Raw genomic sequence first — 20994 nt, forward strand, 5'->3', positions numbered from 1 at the left:
AAATTCGCTTTTTATTATGCATGGCATAATCAGCAGGAGAGGGCATACTTTAGAAGTACATGTGATGGAGGCCCGTGCTATTTAAGAATTACTTCTTGTTTTGTTTTGCTAAATTGCCACATTGCTCAGTCTTTCTTTTTAATTTAAAGTTCAGATGGCTTGAAACTCCTCGATATTTACTTTGCAAAAGTAACATTAAAGGATTATTTACTCGGCAAAAATCAGACCAATGTTCTCTACCTTTCAATTTATTTATTTCTTTAAATAAGTAAACATATGGAATTTTGAGTGGAAAAGAGACATTGTCTTGCATTCAAGTAAGTTACCCATATAGCTTGCAAGGCTTTGCTGTCTACTGCTGGCTTTCAGGGCAGCAAAGAATGCAAACTACACAACCTTACACAGAGTTCTGAAAGAAGGTACAGAAATCTATGTGCAAAATTATAAGCAACAGTGAGTATTTCTCCTTATTTCATAATGATAGAAATCCAACTCCTTGTTTACTCTTTTTATAGAGATTTTTATAAAGATGGTATTTTTTACAAAATATACTTGCAAGCTGTTAACTGGAAGATAGAGCCAAACAAACACACTAGCCTTCCCTCTATTACGTGCTACGAAGGGGCGTCTCCACCCGTCAGAGAACGTTTGTGAGCACAGGAAATGAGACATGCAGATCTTATTACCTTTCATCAAAGCTAAGATTGTGATCTCCAAACTGTTCTAGTAATGTTCTCTCAATTATCTTCTTTGGTGCCTGGTTTTGGATGAAGTAAACAATTGCATGACGCAAGCGGTAATCACATTCAGGTGGTGGATCTTCCTGGGCTAATTTTAGCAGACGCGTGTATTCCAATTTAATTGCCTAAATAATTTTAAAAATATACATTATTCTTTCTGGCTTTTAACTCTTAGACGTCACAGACGTTAACAGGATAATTCATGTCCTGTAGCCTTTTGCCTACAAAACAATTTTTTAACAATTCCATACCCCACCCTGCTAAAAAGTCTGAGCTACATTAAAAAAAAAAATAAAACTAACCCAACAACAAACCCCTCCCCGCAGACAAATGGTAAAGTTGTTCCTGTCTCTCCCCAACTAAGCCTGCCAAAATCCCAGGTAGACTTTTACTTCAAAAGCAGTCCCAATCCTGTACTACATCTCCCTGAGAGAAGGTTTATCCAATTCCTAGAGAGGCCTCTTCAAGCATTTACAGTCCAAAAGCAGTATAAGATTTCAGACACTTAAAGCAGTCTTCTCATATCTCGTGAGTTAAAAAAGGTACCTTTAATACATGGTTAAAATGCAAATATATGAATAGAACAAATGCTACAGGAAGTTTAATAAACAAGTATGATTTTGGAAACACTAAGTGAGAATGGAGAATACCTTTCAAATTGTAGGATTTCTAAAGAAAATACTACTTCAATACAAATAGTATTAGTCTCCTATAGGGCAGGACAGAGTCCTCACTGAGTATTTTAGATCAACTTTAGAGGTCATCAGGAACATTTACTTTTCCAGCTTTGCCAGCACATTAGATTTTAATGAACATCATCTGTTATGTTCATTAGATTTTACTCACTGCAACTATACAGCATGAACAAGAGCAACAACATGAAAAATAATTAGAAAATGGTGACAAATGTTAATATGTTCCATAATTTATGTCTCGAAGAAAGGGAGGTGATCAGACTGTTTGCTAACACTACGTGTTGACTCAAAACAAATGACTTAACGCAGTAACTTCACTCATTAGCAAAGTTTCAATACAACGTATGCACAAGATAAAGCTCCAAAGCAGGCAGAAAAATACCCTGTTCAGTATTTCAAATTGCTTTATGTTGAAATACCTGGCAGTAGCTGGTAACTTCTTGATATTTAACTATTAGAAATTTGGGCTCCCATCCTCTACTAAGACACATATTGTTTCAGGACTAAACATGTGGGTAGGATACTATTCACACAGGCTTAAACACAGAGCGTGTTGAGAACTTTAAGAGAACGTTCTGCATCAATATTTTTAAATACTAATCATATGCATTATCATTAAAAAGGAAGTTTGGGAGAACCAATTATAAATATCAAAAGCCACAGAGTTTCTATTATCTTACATCAGAAGAAGTTCTACCATTAGAAAACCAACACAGATAACTATGCAATTAAACCCTGTTTATTGGTGTAGGCCAGAAACAAAAAGCAACTGCTGCTAGACATTTAATTTTTCAGAGAATTACTTAGAAGTAGGAAAAAAAGCAACACAAAACCTGTATTTTTATACACATTTAAACAAAAAAAAGGTATACTACAGATTCAGGAATCATATATACAATGAAAAATAACACTATTTCTTTACACAGAATACAGGAAAGAGGGATGGTAGAAAAGACTATTATATGCTTTTGTTTTCTGACTGAGAATGTTATATAAAGATCTTAAGGCAAACATTCTGCAAGGAACTATCTATAAAGTTTAAAGAAGGATGATTGGAAGAGGTAATTGATCAAGTAATATCTTAAACGTTTGTATTAGTCACATCTCAAGCCTGAGATCTGAAGGGGGAGTGAAACCTTGGCAGTAACAATGACCCACGTCAAATGCATTTTACCTGGGTTACACTAAAACAAAGACATCGTAGAAAAAAACCACAATTTTCTGTAAACACTCATTTTATAAAAAAGAAGCACATGAAGAAACCCAGAGTATAACAGTAATAAAAAATATCATAGAAGCTTTTACAGTAAGTTTATGGAGTAATATGAGATTTCGTCTGATACGTTTCAAAATATAAATTTTGTTACTAAGACAGACCACTTCATCTGCACACTTTCATACTAATGTATTCCTCAAAAATGAAGCATTTTCCACCTCTCCTAAGCTATTGCAAACATGATTCAGCAGAAAACGAGTAAGGAAACTTTTCTACTCTCCAACAATTTAGTGTCAGAACATTTTCTCACTCAAAGATAAATTCCATCCCCCGTGAAGTGAAAATGTTTAAGCATTAAAATTAAAGACCAAAAAACATTTCAACTAAGCATTGTTTCGATAACTCTGAAGGACTAAATAAAATTGTATTTTGAACTGCATTTCTGTTTTTAAAATATCAAAACACCCTTCATATTAAAATAATTCGGTATAATTAAACTTTCTGGTAATGAGTTTGATCAAATAAGGATTTTTTTTTTTTTTTCAACTTAAAAAAATAAAAAAGTTAGACATCTTTTCATTAGCAATAAATTTGAAAAAAAAAAACAAAAAACCCCAGACCAGCACTAAATCCCAAAAACAAAACCCATTTCACTAAGCAGAAGCCATGGCAGGTGTCTATTCCGTGAGGGCAGGCACGGTTAACAGAGACAGCCCTGCAAGCAAATGTTATGGTCATAACACTTCTCAAAGTATCCATTACAAAACCCCACACAAACAGACAAACCAACCAACCCATGAGACTTCAATTTACTTACCAAGGGGTTAGAGAATTTTTTTGGGGGTGGGGGTGTTTGGTTTTTGTTTGGTTGGTTGTTATTTGTTTGGGGGGGGTTATTTCTTTTGTTTTTTACAATTTCTTCTAGCACAACTACCCCATAACAATTAAGAAAAACAGACTGCTACTCAACGACAAACAGGAAACCTCTTCCCCCCTCCAAATCACATTTGAGAGGATTTTACATCATGTCAAAGTAATTCCCTTTCTAATACCCTGAAAATTCAAAAGATCATGAGTTAAATACACAAACTTCTGAGAATTTTTAAGGACACTAACAAGTTTTGAAGTCTGGTATCATTGTGAAGAATAATAACCACAAAAAGCCTAATGTCTAATTCCTAGTAATAAAACACTGCATAAATAAATAGTATTGACATCCATGCAGTTACACAAAAGAAAGTAATTTAGATTTACTAAAAATCTTTTAAGGAGTACAAAACAAGAACATCTCTTTGAAATAAAAAACAAATGACTAAACACTAATGTCCCTGGGTGAAAAAATTGATGTCCCAAACAGTCTAGCAAAGGCATAGTTTTTGTTACTAACGGGGGCGGGGGGACACCAAACATGTTCTTATTGATTACATGTCTAGGTTTCATGTTACTTGCTACTATAATTCGAAAGGTAAAATGCAGAAGGGTATATAAGCTACTGATATCAAGGCAGTGTACCTCTGAATCAGAGAAATAGCTGTCTATTTTTCAAGGGAGAAATATCTAAATGGAGGACTGATATCATAGAAAAGTATGTATAAACACTGGAACAGTTTTTATATGCATCAAAGGGTGGAGGGAGAAGGCATATCTAACAAGAAAAGTCAGAGGAGAAAAAGTTGAAAATGTTAGTTGTACCTTAAAGAACCCTGCTTCTGGCCCACACCTGTCATAAACATTCCTGGCTTTACCTATAGCCATGATAATACCTTGCATGTTCGGGGTCAGCATGACCTGCCACAAGGGATTTAAGGTAAAAGTTTTGAATGATTAATATTTTAATGACCAAATTCAATATGCCTTTAGTCTCATGCAAGATAAAAAGCAACTTAATGCATGCATACATTGAAATGGTACATTTCAATACAGATCTGGTGTGCATATTATGTTCATCAGTCATAGCATGTGTATATATTTTTACTGTAACAACATATGATTAAAGGACACTTACAAAAAAAAAATTGAAGAACTGTGTCAAATACAATTTGAATATTGCATGGTCAAAATTTCCCAGGAAAGGAACATGCATCGTTCAGCATTAGTATCCATCAGAAACTGCACAACAAATGAGTGCTACCCATGGCCAAAGGAAAACAAAACAAAAACAAAACATGTCTCAAGTAGAAAAATCACCAATCACACTTTATATATACTATATTAAAAGCATAGTAAACTACACTGCCTGTATTTTATGCATATTTCAACATCAAAATAAGGGATCCATCACTGCAAATGCAATTGGTCCCTAGAGCATTTGCAGACATATTCTTAAAAATCAAACCCAAAACATTTAACAAACACAAAGCCAGACATAAGACACACATCTCACACCTATTCACATCAGTTATATACAAACAATCTGATACATCTAGGTTACTCAAAGGCGAAAGGCCGTTCTATCTGTAAGCAATGAAAACCACTCCCTCTCTCCCTGCCCAAGGTATAGCCGGCACAGCAACTGGCACAGCAACAAAAGATGAAGAACCCTAAACTCTCCAGAAGAGTTTCCCACACATAAGAACAACATTAAAAAAAGTGAATACACTTACAAAAGTAACAGGGAAATAGGGGAGAAAGTTATCATCCTCTAGAAAGACAATGGCATGGGGACAATAGTGGGAAAAAAGAAAACCAAAAAAGCAGGTCATTAGGTGAGGCTAAATCCTCATGTCTTTAAAGGTGGAGACTATGCATCTGTGAGAAGCCAAACTCCATGTGGTGACGTCAATTAAATAATTTTATTCCAAATCCTATACTCCCAGTCACAACTGATCACAGCTACAGGGCAGAATGACCTGAAATATCCATTTCCCTAGGGAAGCAAAAGCCCACTAAGAATGCACGCTCAGACACCTGAGAATATGGGCTGCACCAATGCTATCCCTAGACAAAACAAACATGGAGTAAGCAGTGTCAAGGCAGGACAGTTTGATGACCTGGCAGCGTTGCTTTCTGCTGCTAAAATAGGGCAAAAGAAAATAGCGTCTCACAGGATAACATGCGCCTCCCATCTGTTCTTCAAGTAGTACCAGGTACACACACCACCCTGGGTCTGAACTGGGAAAAAGAGTTTCTGTACTTTTTTTTTGTCCTTAAGCTTTGGAAGAGTCAGCTCCACTAGCCACATCAGTTTCAGGTTATTCCCATGGATAATTTAATCCTTGAAGTCTGAAAAGCTTAACCTTGGCAAATAAGGGATCGGACTTGAACATTAGCTTTATTGGACTGACAAGAAAGCACAAACATTAAGAACATCACTCGCTATCCTGTCACTTTTTAAGTAATGTAGTAGTCCGCAGTCTATCACCAGCATTTCAAAGGCTCTCTTGGCCTAACACAAACACTCAACTTCCACAGCTAAGAAGACAAAAATACCTCCAGTGTAAATGGTACCATGCAAAGCGTGCCCAATTAGAGTAGCTAGTGCTTTCCTTTCATATTTCATTACAAATTAAGACATTGTTAAGGTTACAAATTGCTAAGCATTTAGTCTTGCAGAAATCTGTTAGGTGTCACAATGTGCAAACATGCCAAAAATTCTCATCAGGCAGCACAAGAAAGCACCGAGGAGGAGCGGTGCACACAATTGCAATCAAATGTACCTCATCGTCATAACCCCCCTCCTCTGACTCAATCACAAAAGTCCCTACATCAGGAATCGCCACCTCTACAACTCGCTGGTTAGGAGCTGGTTGAGCTGGGGCATTATCAGAGCTCTGCAGAAGAAAATCATTATCAGTATGTGTGGGGGGGAAATAATAAAAAAGAAAAATCAGAAAAAAAGATAAAATTACAGAGAGACACAAACTGACAGGCTGATCAAGTAAAATGATGTGCACTGCTGAAGTTCTGAAAAAATAATAAATATCACTTACAACTCTACTTACAGTTTCTTAATTTTTTAAGCAGTACATTTTAAAATTAAGCCATCATTATTAAAAAGATTTCATTTGCCCATTATTCACTAATTACATCTTTACAGGTTAGTATGCCAGTATTGCAACTCTAACATCCATTACAAATTTAAGGCAGTTGTTAAAGGATGAGTCTGAACCACCACTTCTTTTCCATACGTTCCACAAAAATATTACTAAATATAACTGAAGTATCTGCTGAATTCATACTAAGGGATGGCAACAAACTAAAGGCTAATTTCCTGATGCTCTGGGAAAAAAAAGTATAAAAGAGCCTCTAGCAATTAAGATATTTGAAAGAATATTTAAAGGTGCATTACATTCAACAGGTTGAGTTTTTCTGAAAGTAATTAGACAGAAAATACAGCGGAAGATTACATTAGTCACTGAAATTCTTGCTATGTTAAAGTAAGTTTTAAACCATAGAGACAACTCTCAGCTCCTACAATCTATCATTGTGTAATAGCCAGTTTACAACATTTGCAGAATTTAAACCTTGACTCTCATCTAAGCAATCACAGAGCGCCATGCTACTTGTTCTGTAACTATTACAATAATCTCATTTTTTAACAAAGATTCCAGAAACACACATATAGTATCTATTTACACCCAGTACTGTATAAATACAAAGGAAGACTGTGCAGAGGGTAGAAAAAAGGACAAAAGGGCAGAAAACGGACACGAATTATCATATGGCGACTAACCTACAGTCCTGTTTGTTACATGTTCTGATGTTGGCTTTCCTTCTTTTAAAATGGACAAACAAAAAGCAGAGGAAAGGAATATATGCCTGCATGTCAGAATGCATATGGAAGTAGAATAATTAAAGCATGATGATACACTGAGAAGGAAGCACAATTCTGCCTAAGTTAAATTTGAGAGAGCAGCTTTTAAACATTAACAGAGTACCTTCAGATTAGCTAGAAATTGGCTTTAGAGTCTAACAGCTGAAATCCATTTGTTTCTAAATAAAATAGTTTGCATGGTTTGAGATTTTTTTGGTTTTAGTTTTAAAGAGCCATCCACCTTGCTGCAGAACAATGCAGTGAAAATATTGGAACAAGACAACCTGCATCTGCCTCATTAAGCCTATCATGATGTTCCCCATGTGGTTCCTCAACCACAGTCTTGTAAAGTCCTAAGGCTGATCACTGTGCAAACTGTCCTTAGCCTAAGCTAAAACACTTGACCCATGGAATCAAGCCTGTAAGATTCTTCCACGTCCCACCAGGATGGATGCTCACAGACCCTAGAAAGAGGACAGCATGATGCACGACATTTTATCACGGGTTTGCTATCTTCATAGCTACCCCTTCAGCTGCAGGTAACTCATAGGACAGGCTCCCCCTAAGCTGTTCTGTGTTCTGAGAACTCAAAAAAGTCAGATATGCAGTAGCCTAAAGCATTAGTGGTAGAGCATCTTTTCATCCAGAGTTAGATTAGTTTCTCTGTTGGCTTTGATTTCAGCTTAGCAGAGAAAGCCTGCTTCTCTGCTCTCCTAACACCACAGGTGAGAGGGATGGAAAACACGTAAGATGCAAGAATCGACAAGTTGTCACGTCATTTTCAAAGGCTTTAAGAGAACTTTCCTGTTGATCCCAAATGTATCTGTGGCTAGACTGCTTTTGTTTAATGAGGATTCATACCTGAATTTAGGAAGCATGCTTCAAATTTTGCACACATCTAAATTGTTCATATCTCTAGTGGTTACTAGTGGTGCCTAAGGAAGCTTATACTGTACATTTCGTATGTTTTATCCTTACGGATACAGTTCCAAGACAGATGCATGTATTGCCACAGAAGCAAGTGCCTTTAAAGCAAATACATCAGTCATTTATCTATATACTTATAGGGAAGCAAAACAATATTTGCTGAAAGAAAAAGCTATTAAATATTAGTTTCGTTAATAACTAATGAAGTAGTTAATTTCCAATTCCTCTCAGTATTTAGTGTATGAAGTCAAAACAGAATCACCCAACACTAATTCTTATAACCATTTTAAGTTAATATATGCATCTGATGAATCACAAAAAAATAATTTTCAACAAGTTGTGAATTTGCTTTAAAGCTACAGATTGCTGTTGAAAAAACCTTTACTTCTGAAGCTATTTTAACTTCCACAGGTCTTTCAAGGGAACTCAATTATAATCTTGTATTTCTCAGATAAAAAACTGAATGTTTAAATCAAGTCTTTTACATGGAATGTCAATGTTTACTCGTCAAAAATAAATGGAACCATCTAACATTTTGAAAAGATGGTGGGCACAAACATGACTGTCATTTGAACAATATGCTGTACTATCAACAAGTACTTTAATCACATAGAGGACATCTATCTTAGTATTTTTCTTCCACTACACCCATTACTGTAGTACACACTTTCTGGATGGACTTTGTTGGACAGTCCCTGAAGAAATAGCAGTTTTCATCTCAAAGTTTCCACTCACACACCCTTTTATCAGCTATTATATTGTTTCTACTTGCAAAATAAAAGCAAAAGTAGTATTTTAAGCTTCAAAATATCCTCACCGTATCCATTATAGCTTCTGGGCCTCTATCTTCTTGTTCAGCTAAAGCTTTATTGATTGCTTGTACAGAATCTTCTTTTAAGTGCTTTGAAAGATCACTTCTTGATGGCTGCTCTAAATATTCTGGTTCTCCTGCTTGAACTTAGTGACAGAAATAAAATAACAATTTTGTGTGTTAAGCATGAATTCTGAATTGATTAGCTTTATTTGGGTCACTCTCTCATAGATAAAGTAACCCACGCAGAAAATGCAGCGTAGGCCACACCATTCACAAATACAACTTTTCAACATGACCTGAGACACACAGACTGGTGTACACTTTCATATAAATGGACCCATGATTTTATATTAGGAATAACAGACCTGTCCTGTCCATAGACCCATTAAGGCTCTTGGGTGAGAGGTGTTCATCAACCATATGGGGGATGACTGAGAACAAAGATGAGATCCCTACTTGGACTTTCTGTGGCCTACAGACCCAATAAATGGAATAACCTACAGCCACCTGAATGCCAGATGTATTTTTATTTCACAAAATAATCAACATGTTATATTCTTCTGACTTAAGGGTAATCTCAAAGTCTCCCCCACTTGAGGGCAATAGAATTGCTTAGCATAAATAGTGTCTTATATTCCTTACATGATGAAAGCAAATTCTGGCAAACAAATAAAACATTCATTTAGTACTTTCCATTACTAACAAAAGAACTAAAACCAGTCTCAAAGTATCTGTGAAGTCAAAACGTATAGAAGTCACTCTCCATGGAGTTTGCGAAGAGAAATGTCATTAAGTCACTGCAGTTTTTACATTCAGTTTGTAGTCATAGATTGTTATGAGAAATATATGCTCAGTCTTAATGACTCAAATACAACAATAAGAGCATCTGGACAGCACAAATCCGTCATGTTACCTTTCACATAATGTACATACAGCCTTCTGCAATGGATCAAAAGGCGGATAAAACCTAAAACCTGACAGGTTTTTCTGTGTCAAATCAGGCATATGTTTTACAGTCAGATTGCCAGTGGTCTTCATTAGCTAGGTTCCTAACAGCATTGGCCTCACTGTTGCTGTTCAGAGCCTTTTCCACAGTTTTAACACCCTTGTTTTTACATAATAATTTCTTAAGTGGGCCCTACTATTGCTAACTCTATTTAATATATCACACCAAATAAATTATTCTTCTCTTCAGATCTAAATCCTGTCCTAATTTAAAATGGGAAGGTAGGTCTTCTACTCAATCACTCTGAATAGAAGAATGTACATCACTTATGGTCTAATAAATTCTCAAAACAGACTGGTGAGGCCTATTAATAATTACTTATCTTAAAAGGCCAAAGTTTCTAAGGAAAAAAAAATTAGTAAAAGCTAAGCACAACTGGGAGGGAAAAGGTAGAAGAATCAACAAATAATTTTTTTCTTTAAATAAGAAATAAAATGCAAGAACACCCCAACAGACTAAACTTCAAGTGCAGTTACCTTGGCCAAGTAAATAGTTATAATTCAAGATTACACAAATTTAATTTTTTCTTCCTTTCTTAAGCTGCAAAACAATATATACAAAACTCAGTGATTTTTGGTTCCACTCCTTTTACAAACAGGTAGAAGCAGCTAACCTGGAGCAGGTGAGGGTGCTGGTGCCCTGGGTATCTGAGATAACAACTTCTCCTGCTGTGCTTTCTGAGCAAGTTCTGCATCCCATTCTTCGAGTTCTTTTTCAAAACGTTTATTGTCTTCCTTGACGTAATCCCTTAGATCAGAAGGTAGCGTGTCCATTCCAACAAGGATCTGTCCCGTTTCTTTGTTAAACTCCTCTGCGGTAACATGAAATATAAATTTCAGAAAAAGAAAGAATAGGGGAAAAGAAAGTACATTCAACAAATTTCCTCAAGTGAATTACTGGAAACATACAGTACAGCAGCAAAACCCCAAAACTATATTACTTTTAACTGGTTTTATTATCTATTGGGTACTCCTCTGCTACTGGGACACGTGTCTACTGCTCTTGTGATCTTTGGGTGATATGTTCTTGGGTACCATCAGATCACTGCCATTTTGAAAGATAAGCCTTTTGGGCCATGAGCACCCTATGATTGTGAACATTCATAAAAAAGTCACAAAAAAACCCACCATAAGCTTGATTGCATTACTGCCACATGGAGTTGGACACAACTCAACTCCCCAGCAGAAAAGGGGAAGGAGAGTGGGCCTACAGGGATTTGGAAAGTCCCCTTATATGAACACCAGCTACATGAAGTAACCTTCCTTTTTGCTTCGAGAATTGTCTCTGCAAGAAGGTCCCAGATCCTGGGGGATCAATCAGCTGTAACTGTCCCCCAGCAAGCAGACCTCAGACTTAAGAGTGGCACAGCCACCCTACAGGGCCCATAAACCCTATGGCTGCAAGTCCACTACTAATCTGGCAATCTAGAAATGTCAAGGTTAATATTGGTTCTCATTTAAAAACTGAACTAATGCACATTCTAGCTTTCTGCCCTACAAAAAGACAGGAACAAGAAAATTTTCCACCACCTGCTATTGAATCTCTGCCCATTTTCACAGTCAGCTCCCTAGCCATCATTATCAGGCCCCACAAAACTCATGCTAAGGGATCTTAGCCCTCTCTCCAAACACTTACATACAAGCCTTATAGTAACATACTACTACATGACCTGAAAAAAATTTCCCAATCCATGTATTACTTTGGTTTAGTATGTGGTGGGTAGGGCTAAGTTATTCACATTTCAATATCCTGCATAAAGCTTCAAGTTTCCACGCTCCAGTGAAGTTCAGAGTTCTGAAGCTTATGAAAAAAAAGCTACATGAGGATTTTAATGTCAAGAGGGTCATTTCTGTACTTCCGTATTTCTGTTCTTAACTTCACTGAGATAACACCTCCAAAATTCTGAACATGTGATCACCTGGTGAAAATGTTTACAAATTAGCAAACAGTTTATTTTGCTCTCTTAATAATGCTGAAACACTGGCAATATCTTTATTAATCCAAAAGTTGAAGAGCAGTTGTTCCACCCACAAAAACAATCTGACTAACAGTTATGAGCATAAATAGAACTTTCAATAATAATTAAAACCATTTCAAAAATCTGGAAATCAATCTAAAAGAAGCTTGCTTTAGCAATATATTCAGCTATTCTGTATCATGCAGAAAACATATCCATAACATTACCTTGTATCAAGTATTGTTCCTTGTCATTGATATACATTAAACAATATGCACTGGCATTCCTGTAACCACCAAAAGAGTCCCGTTCCAACTCTTCCCAAGTTGACTTTGTCACAGAAATATCATTGTATTTCATCCATCTGTTCTGGTGGTGGTCATAAATATATGCCCAGTAGTGTCCTGCATTAGCTTGACCTTCATGAACTAGCACAGCATGCAACCTATAAGGAACCTTAAAAAAAAAAAAAAGAACAAAAAACCCAAAAATGTCAAAAACTCTCCTTGCGAGCATTTAGTTCCTACTACCTGCCAGCAGTAACAGCTACATTAAATAAAAGTAACAAACAAACAGGATCAAAACACGACACAGAGGAAAACCAAAAAAGGTAAAACTAGCAACTCACTAAGCAAAAGGACTTTGAACTATTTTACTTACCACTACTAGTTATAAGAGATCTTAAAAACATTAGTGAATCTATAGCACAAATGTCTACTCTGCTGTCTTTACTGCCAGGCATTTTCTTTTCTTAATTCCTTAATATTCCTACTTTCCCTGTATCTACAAAAGCCCCTCAAATATGTCAGCCTTGAGTGTCTATGATTTGCTCCAGTTCTGACCTGGTAAACTTGTCCTGAAGTAAATTCAAGATAATAAACTCTGTGCTTTCTATGTGCCAGTAAGAGAGTTTATTTAAAGGTATATCTGGGAGTTGGAATACTTCCATTAGTCAAAGGTAAAATTCTTACAGAAGAATAGGAATACAACTGTTTTCCAGTATTTTAAACGTATCGGTAAAAGCATTGCTACAAGAAGAATGGAACACATGAAGAGGTCCTCTCCTCCTCCTGAGGCAGAGAAGGAAGATACCAGTTTCTAGGATCAATGTAAAAAAGTATCCCAGGTTACATGTGTTCACCGACAACTAAGGAGAATGGGAAACCTAGTTTCTACTCAAGTAGTTGGAAATCTGAAGGAGAGAGAAGCAGAATGAGAGTGCTTCCTTATCAGTCTTTAAAGCATCTTAGTGATCGGCTCATTTTAACCTGCTGAAACAGCACATGCAACATAAAAGGGAAAACTGATCTTCCCTGCTATGCACAGTACACCCAAATGACAGCAGCTTAGCTAGGATGAAAAAACTGAAACCATCTTTTACTGGTGTCACAGTCTGGACTGTAGATAAATGGTCAATTTAACATAAGGTGTACTAAATATTTGTTACAAATATTATCCGAGGACCACTATAATTAGTAAGCATAAGTACATATGTAACTATGACTTAAGAAACTCCTTGAAGTTATTTTTAACCTGATCATTCTCTTCCAGGCTATATATGCAAGCGCTGGAGATTTTGCAACCCCACCTTGAACCATATAGCTGGCTGACTGCACAGCAGCTGGAATCAAACAGGCTGTCATCCCTGAGACCAAACCATACTGTAAATCTCCCAAACACAAGAAATATACACAGAAGAAATCCTAGCAAGTCCTTAAATCTGAATGCTCTGGGGTTTTTAACATCTGTTATCAAACCAGTGTGAAAGCTTTCTTAATATGATTGCAAGCCCATGCGTAGGCACATAAATATATGCAGATCCTGATTAAAAAAAAAGGAAAGAGAAGTCTCTTTAGACTTCGACAATAAAATTTCCTCACATTAAAATAGGGCATTAAAATCCCAGGTGAATTTAAATCATTTTACTCAAAACCATGCTAACTAGGTCAGCTTGAGGGCCCCTACCCTTGGTTCCAGCTCTGGAGGACCGGCTGTCAGTCATCCATGCTGAGCTTCCAGGAAGGTTCCCCACAAAGGTCTGTGACTGGGGGACACGCAAGTTCAGTGCTGACAGGTGTCTCTTGTGATAAGCCATTATATCAACAGCAATTAACGGTACAGGGCAACACAACAAGTAAATAGTTGGCATTAAGCTTCTTAGCTTACACATTACTCATGAAGCAGAAATGAAGCTTTACCACCCTTGTCACATGTAGCTACAGAACATACATATCAAAGCTGATATATCAAAGATGAATTCCTACAGGAAAAACAGGTGTCTCATTTCCTCACAGCAAGTTCATGGAAGGAAGGAAACACTCAAATAAGCAGCTGATGAAATCTATTCATTCAGGACAAAATAAGAATTTCGGGAATGTATTTCACATGACAATTTAACAAGGGTCTTATGGACAACTGCAGTTTCCTTCGAATCGAAGGGGACACAAGAAGATTAAGAGCTTCTTAAATAGTTCATACACACACTAGGAAGCATCCTGCAACTATAATACATTTTCCTGAGAAAAGTCTAGCTCTATGTGCCCAGACCTTACCGACTCACAAGAGAAAAGCTTTCAGTCCTACAATTTTATCATTCAGAGGAAAAGAACAATACTGTGAAACCGCTCCCAGTGAATGCGGCAATACTAAGCTACCCAATCACCCACATGCAGAGGCAGGTGGGGGGAAGTAGACAGCTATATGCACTTGCCTCCTTCCTGTGTGCCAAAACACCCACAGGGACAAAACTAGCTGAGCTGCAGAAGGGCAGCCTTTGCTTCCGGCCTGTGATTTCAGATGGGTTCAGTGCCTATTTGTTCCCTAACAATCACGTAACACACACCACTACTTTCAGCCATGGCACAGGAACCCCCTCTACAAATCTATATACCACCTTCATCCTCCTCTGTTCCTGGAATTCTGTTTCAAAACAAAAACTAAAAAAAAAATCTAGTCTACATTATACAAATCTGCACTAGGACAAAGTGTTTTACTAAATAATCTCCTTTTTTCATTGTAATGATTGCTGACTAGTATCTTCGCCATCCAGAGGTATTTCCTCCTGTAACACTTAAGCCAACACAGGTAGGCTATTTGGATGTGAGATCACCAAATTACTTCATTTTACTGTTAGATGACATGTAACCTGTAGCGTTCCTGTTATAACACAGGTATTAAGGAAAAAAAATGCCTGCGAGTAGCAAGCTTAAAGAAAACCATCTAGGCAAGTCTGCCTGAAATCCTTAACATCACAGTTCAGCTGCCAGGAACTATTACAAGCCATGTACAAAATGAAAACATACCTCAAGGAAAACTGTAAGCTGAACAGATCTTACTTGGAAGGAAAATAGTTCTTTTTACTAACAGAAAGTAACAGAGGAAGTAATCCTTAACCTTAAAACCTGTCAAAGTGAGCAAACACGAGTATGTGAACACAAGAAATACCAGAGGAGCCATGACTCCATAGTAAAACATTCTAAAAATGCTGTTCAGATTACACAGCATGAGAATCTCCCTAAAACTCAGCTTAGACTAATAGTCAAGGTTGTGACTGATACTAAATCTAGACAGAGTTTTTAAAAACCCAACAATAACCATAACAACAACACCACCACCACCCACTGGCATTATTAACTGCAAATTAAAATCAGGAGCCTTGAATCCCCAAGTATTAGTAAGGAAGATGCAATACGCAATGGCAATAAATATTGAAATATAAAAATAATATTTTCTTGTGCCTAATGCTTTGCCACCTTAAAGCTATAAGATTACCTAGCAATATGGTCAAATCAGGGTGAGAAAAATTTTATTGTGTTATATAAAAACTGAAGTTCTGCATTCAAGTCAAAAAAGTAGATCAGAGATCGAACATATTTGGGCTTTTCATCACGAAGTTGCTTAAACTTAAGTATGTCACCTGTAAAATACTGTAACACTGTCTTTCATCTGACTGCATAACTAAAAGGTTTGCAAAACCCATTATGACTTTCCAATGAAATTTCTCAAACCACTATATATAATTGTATACTTGCTCTACTTTCAAGCATCTAAGAACTTTTATTAAAGTGACAAAAAGAATCTATTTTGAATTATCTCATGCAGAAGTTGTACTTACTTGAACCATTGTTTTGTCAGAGTACATCAACTCAATTGTCCGATGTATTCTAGATATACTTTCTTGTAAATCTAAAAGAAAAATAAAAAAAGAAGCTCTGTTCCATAAGGCTGCATAATTGCACATGGCTACATCTTTATTTTATCTCATTAAAAGCCAAACAAGGGTACGCTTCGCATTTGGTGCATCTGTTTATCTACCTACATGCCAAACACTAAACCTTCTCGGATGATAAAGCAGAAAGAGTGACTCGTTATATGCCACTGGTTGTTTCCTAGAGCTCAGCCAAGCCCACCCCTGCTAGAACAACTACTTCCCTTGCTTCCCTCAGAGCAACAGAACAGACTGTAAGCTCTACCCACTCCAAAAAGCCTTTTCTCAGAAATTCGCTGAATTTTCCCTTATGGAAGGGGTCACTCTACCCTAAACTCCCCTGCAGAGTACCAAGTCACAGCATGGGCCCAGCCACTATAACAGAGACAGCTCAGACACGTCTGCAGGGACGTTCTTTGGCATGGATCCCATCTCTGTTTCACTCTACTCCCCTCAACAGCCTGCACACAGAAACCTGCGTTGAAACACCTGCTCCACTCAACACCCAGTTTGCATCTTCAGTTTATATACCTCCAGTCTACTACAATTTCTAACTGACTTCCCTTCCTATGAGCTAGAGATAAATTTGGAAGTGTGAAACAAGCAACTCGGGATACATGTGGACATTAAGGGAAATCTCCCCCACTTCCACAAATCCTTCCCAAACAGCATTCTCCAGCTTGTGGCATTACCTCTAGTGTCATTCTCTACTTCAGTCCTCCAGCGATGTAAACAGCCTTCTAGGACAGACAGCTCTTCCTCAGTGATGTGCCTTGGTGCCGGATGCATTGGCAGATCAGGAGGAATTCGTGATTGTGTGAAAGGTTTATGTATTACTGATCTTTGTACAGGAGATGTGCTAGGAACATCTGAAGATGAAGGCCCCTGCTGCTCTATTGTGCTGCATTCATTCAAAACATGAAATACAAAAATTGAATTGTCATGTATACAAACTAAAAGCTACACCATAAAAATAAGCTTTTCATCTGAAAACAGAAATTTTAAAAGGTAATGATTTCCTACAGCACAATCCAGAAAAGGTACTACAGCATCAATATGGAATAACTATATAACTTCTGAAAACTTTGTGGTGTATTACATGTTAGCACAACAACAATTCTGGTTGCCGTTACCAATGATAAAGGAATTGGATCGGTCAAGTCAGTTTGCTTCACTTGAAATGCTATTCAACACATTCAAATAACGTCATACAAGTAGTCACTGTGGTTTGAAACATTTACGGCCAAACTGCAGAGAGAAAAATTGCAGCAGCTTGTCTTATGGCCCATTGACCATAAAATCCAATAAATACAGAGTTCTGTGCTTAATAACTTATCTTCATGTCTAGTGTCTAACAGACTTTTTCCAGTCACCTACCTACAACTTAACTGAACAGCAACAGTGAAACAATTTCTGATATTTATAGCACACTGGAAATTTAGCACCAAGCCATCTAAACTTGTTCCAAACAAGTCTCATAACTCAAACAGCAAAGTGGCCAACTTAGGAGAATTCTACAAGAGCAGCAGAATATTAAAAATTAAAAACTGTTACAGGTTTTTCTCCTCCCAGCAAGACCACCTATATATAAACATACACATAAGGAATCTGAAGTACTAGCAAGCCACTATTTCTTTACTTTGTGCAGCGTCATGATACAACCTGAGGAACCTAGATCCTGCAGTAGTTTAGAAAGTTCTGAGAACATTAAGAGCTGACAATGTCACTCCTCATAACATGCTGTTTTGTTCTTACAGATTGACAAAAAAGTCGTAATACTCACATTTTTACAGAACAAGCTTCCTATACAAGACTTTGTTCAAAGTATACTACTTCTGCTATTACATTTTATGCAACAATGGTATCTTAAAAGTTTGTCTTCTCTTATCAGTCATCATGATTTCTATTGGCATTATATCAGCAAGATGTCTGAAATCTTGGAAAGGACTTTTAGCCGCATTTGCTTAACTTCTCTAAAGTACAAAAAGTTAACTTTCTTGACTGGACTAGAGCCCTACTTTCCAATTGTGATATAAAAAAAGCTCTGTTATAAACCGTTGGCATCCAGCTAGCCAAACCCTATCTTAAGTTATACTCTACTCTATTAGCTGTCACTAACAGTTACTACTAGCTTCAATAATGAGAACATCAGGGTGATAAAGGTCTAGTAATGTTCTTACTTTGGCTAGTCTGTATTTAAAAAGTCAGACTGTTAAGTTCCTGACAATCTCAGTCAGAAATGTAAGCAGCAAAGCAGAAAAGAAGCTTAAGACCCAGTCAAAAATTAACAGATAAATTGTACACCAGAAACCTTGAAGCTCCACAGAACATACATGCTGCCCAAATTCAGATTCTTCCACAACACATTTGGGAAGCAGTGACCTCACCAGATTTCGTGTCTATTTGGAACTGTAGGTGGAATTGTGCTGTGTTTGAAAATGGTAATTCTCCACCTAAAGACATTTTCAGAAGTGCATGAGACAAACCCAGATAAATAAATAAACCAAAATGTTAATAAAGTCTGTCGTGCTGAAAAATATTTCTAAGGAGAGAGCAAAAACTTTACACTACACCCCTTAAAAGATGCCTAGTTGTTATCAATCCAGTGAACAAAGCAGTTAAACTTCCTCCCCTCTCTCTCAGCAGCTGGGTTTGCACTAAGGGCATGATTGGCCTCTCACCTTGGGAGAGCAGGAGGCAGCCCTTACCTGGGCAGTGTCTGAGCTGGCAGCGTGCCGCTGGCAGGGGCACTAGCACCCAGGTCATCGACAGGAGACGTACACACCGGCTTGCTGGAGGCAAACTCCAAGGCATACTGCAGGACATCTACCAAGGGGAATCGTTTAGGACCAGAACCATAGCTTAAATATCTGTTAACCATAAAACGTATTAATGCCATGACTCACATATACAAGAAAAAGAAAAAAAAAGGATTTTTTTCTGGTTTACCACAACTAAATAAAGCAAGCCTTTCCTAGCACATTTCATGCACCAGAACTACTGTGCTTACACACAGTTTCCAAGGAAAACAGTAAAATAAAAGAGATACAGCAGGGAAATTTAGCACAAATAACTACACACAAAGTGCATAGTTGAAAGGAGTTATTCTATGTAGCCCATAATATTACTTGCATTTACATTGGGAACAGTTATCTATAGTACCGTTCTAATCTCTGCTGTAAAACCGTAAGGTACTCTTTGAGTCTCTTGATTTCATCCCGTTTAATTCTTGTTATTTCTCTGTTTTTGTGCATATACCTGTAAAACATGAAAGTTAGAAAGAGATGTCAACCCATAGTATTCTAGCACTGAAACTGAGGTCTGTACCCATCAGCCACACTGCTTAGTGCCAAGAAAAACTAACCCTCTCTAGAGCCTTGTTGTACCTACAACATGTTAAGCAGTAAAACAGAACTGAGAAGAAAATGGTAACCCCGCTAAGCCTCCTCTTCCACAACTTTCAGAAGATGCTTTATCCCCAGTATCAAAAGCTCTGTTCATACTATGGATGTGTCTTATAAATGTATACAAACACATACTAGAAAGCTTCTAAATTAAGTGGCTTAAGTAGCAACCGAGTAGCAATACTCTTGTTTCATTGTTTAGGTTGACAAATAACATTCAGCGTCTAACTGAAAGCCAAGTATTTCACCTCTACGTATAAACAGCATGCAACTGATGTTGAGAATCCTCTTCAATCCATGCAGTCTATCTGGAACACCATGAAATATCTGACTACTCACCCTCTTTCCCAAATGGACTCAAACAGTGTGATTTTTCAGAGTATTTTGCCTGCATACACAACTACCTAGCAATAAATTAAAGACTGAAGCGTAAGCAGGTTTTGGCACAAAGTAGCAGTAGGTCTTAAATTATTATCTATGCGTATTTTCTGAAACAGATGAAACCATGAAAATTGTAACTTGTCTGGCTAGAACAGAAATTTACTGTGATTTAAGTGAGTATCAGATGCACCAGCAACTTTACCAAACTCATGAGATTTAATTCATATTCATACTAGGATTGTGTTGATAATATTATACTGTACCTGTCCAGATACAAAATTGGAGGAAATTCTAATTTGTTGTGTATCTTCTCTGGTCTCCCCAAAGCTTGATTAAACTCAAATCTTGATAGCTCAAAAGTTAAGACAGGAGGAAGCTCAGTGAACCAGTGCTGAACAAAAAGAAAAACAGAAAACCCCACAATGAATGCCTTCCAACAGCAGAACTTTAGTAATAATGTTACAGTACCTGCAGACTGGCATAGCTATGGTAGAAACTGATTTTTGAGGATGGATCAGCATAAGCTTTCCAAAGTTCATCTTTCACCTTCACTGTAAACACAGACCATTTGTCACCCATGCTGCATCAAAGCTTTTCAACTCATCTACTGCCATCTGCATTAAAGCAGAGTAGGCAGGCAGGCTTCTTCCTTTCACATTTATCTTGCTTGTACTAAAAGCAGCCTACGCTTGAACCTACCTGCCTTGTCAACTGTCCTGTTCTCTTCTAACTCTCGAAGGCCACTGAAAGAGTTGTTCATACTGTATGAAGTGCTCTTCCCACTAGTTGCCTCAGACTCAAGTTTCTGACCCTTTCATTCACCTGGTATCACTCAAAGTTTCTAATGACCTTCTCTGAAGCAGGATCAGTGAGTACTTTGGGTTAGGTCGGACA

At 37.2% G+C, this 20994-nt stretch overlaps 1 protein-coding gene across 2 annotated transcripts in view; it reads right to left on the reverse strand.

Annotated features, from left to right (window-relative positions):
* Positions 1 to 20994, reverse strand: part of USP25 (ubiquitin specific peptidase 25) — a 95097-nt gene that overhangs the window by 9128 nt on the left and 64975 nt on the right. Inside the window, exons 11-21 of one of the 2 annotated variants that reach the window (XM_059823136.1) lie at positions 20364 to 20491; positions 19478 to 19573; positions 19024 to 19185; positions 17008 to 17216; positions 16223 to 16293; positions 12336 to 12564; positions 10765 to 10962; positions 9149 to 9288; positions 6308 to 6421; positions 4344 to 4439; positions 687 to 865 (exon numbers count right to left, since the gene is read on the reverse strand). In XM_059823136.1, the coding sequence (XP_059679119.1) occupies positions 687 to 865; positions 4344 to 4439; positions 6308 to 6421; positions 9149 to 9288; positions 10765 to 10962; positions 12336 to 12564; positions 16223 to 16293; positions 17008 to 17216; positions 19024 to 19185; positions 19478 to 19573; positions 20364 to 20491 (1622 nt within the window). The remainder of the gene's footprint in view (positions 1 to 686; positions 866 to 4343; positions 4440 to 6307; positions 6422 to 9148; positions 9289 to 10764; positions 10963 to 12335; positions 12565 to 16222; positions 16294 to 17007; positions 17217 to 19023; positions 19186 to 19477; positions 19574 to 20363; positions 20492 to 20994) is intronic. The other variant, XM_059823144.1, reaches the window with a different exon arrangement.

Source organism: Gavia stellata, chromosome 1 (genome assembly GCF_030936135.1).
Source record: "Gavia stellata isolate bGavSte3 chromosome 1, bGavSte3.hap2, whole genome shotgun sequence".
Lineage (NCBI taxonomy): Eukaryota > Metazoa > Chordata > Aves > Gaviiformes > Gaviidae > Gavia > Gavia stellata.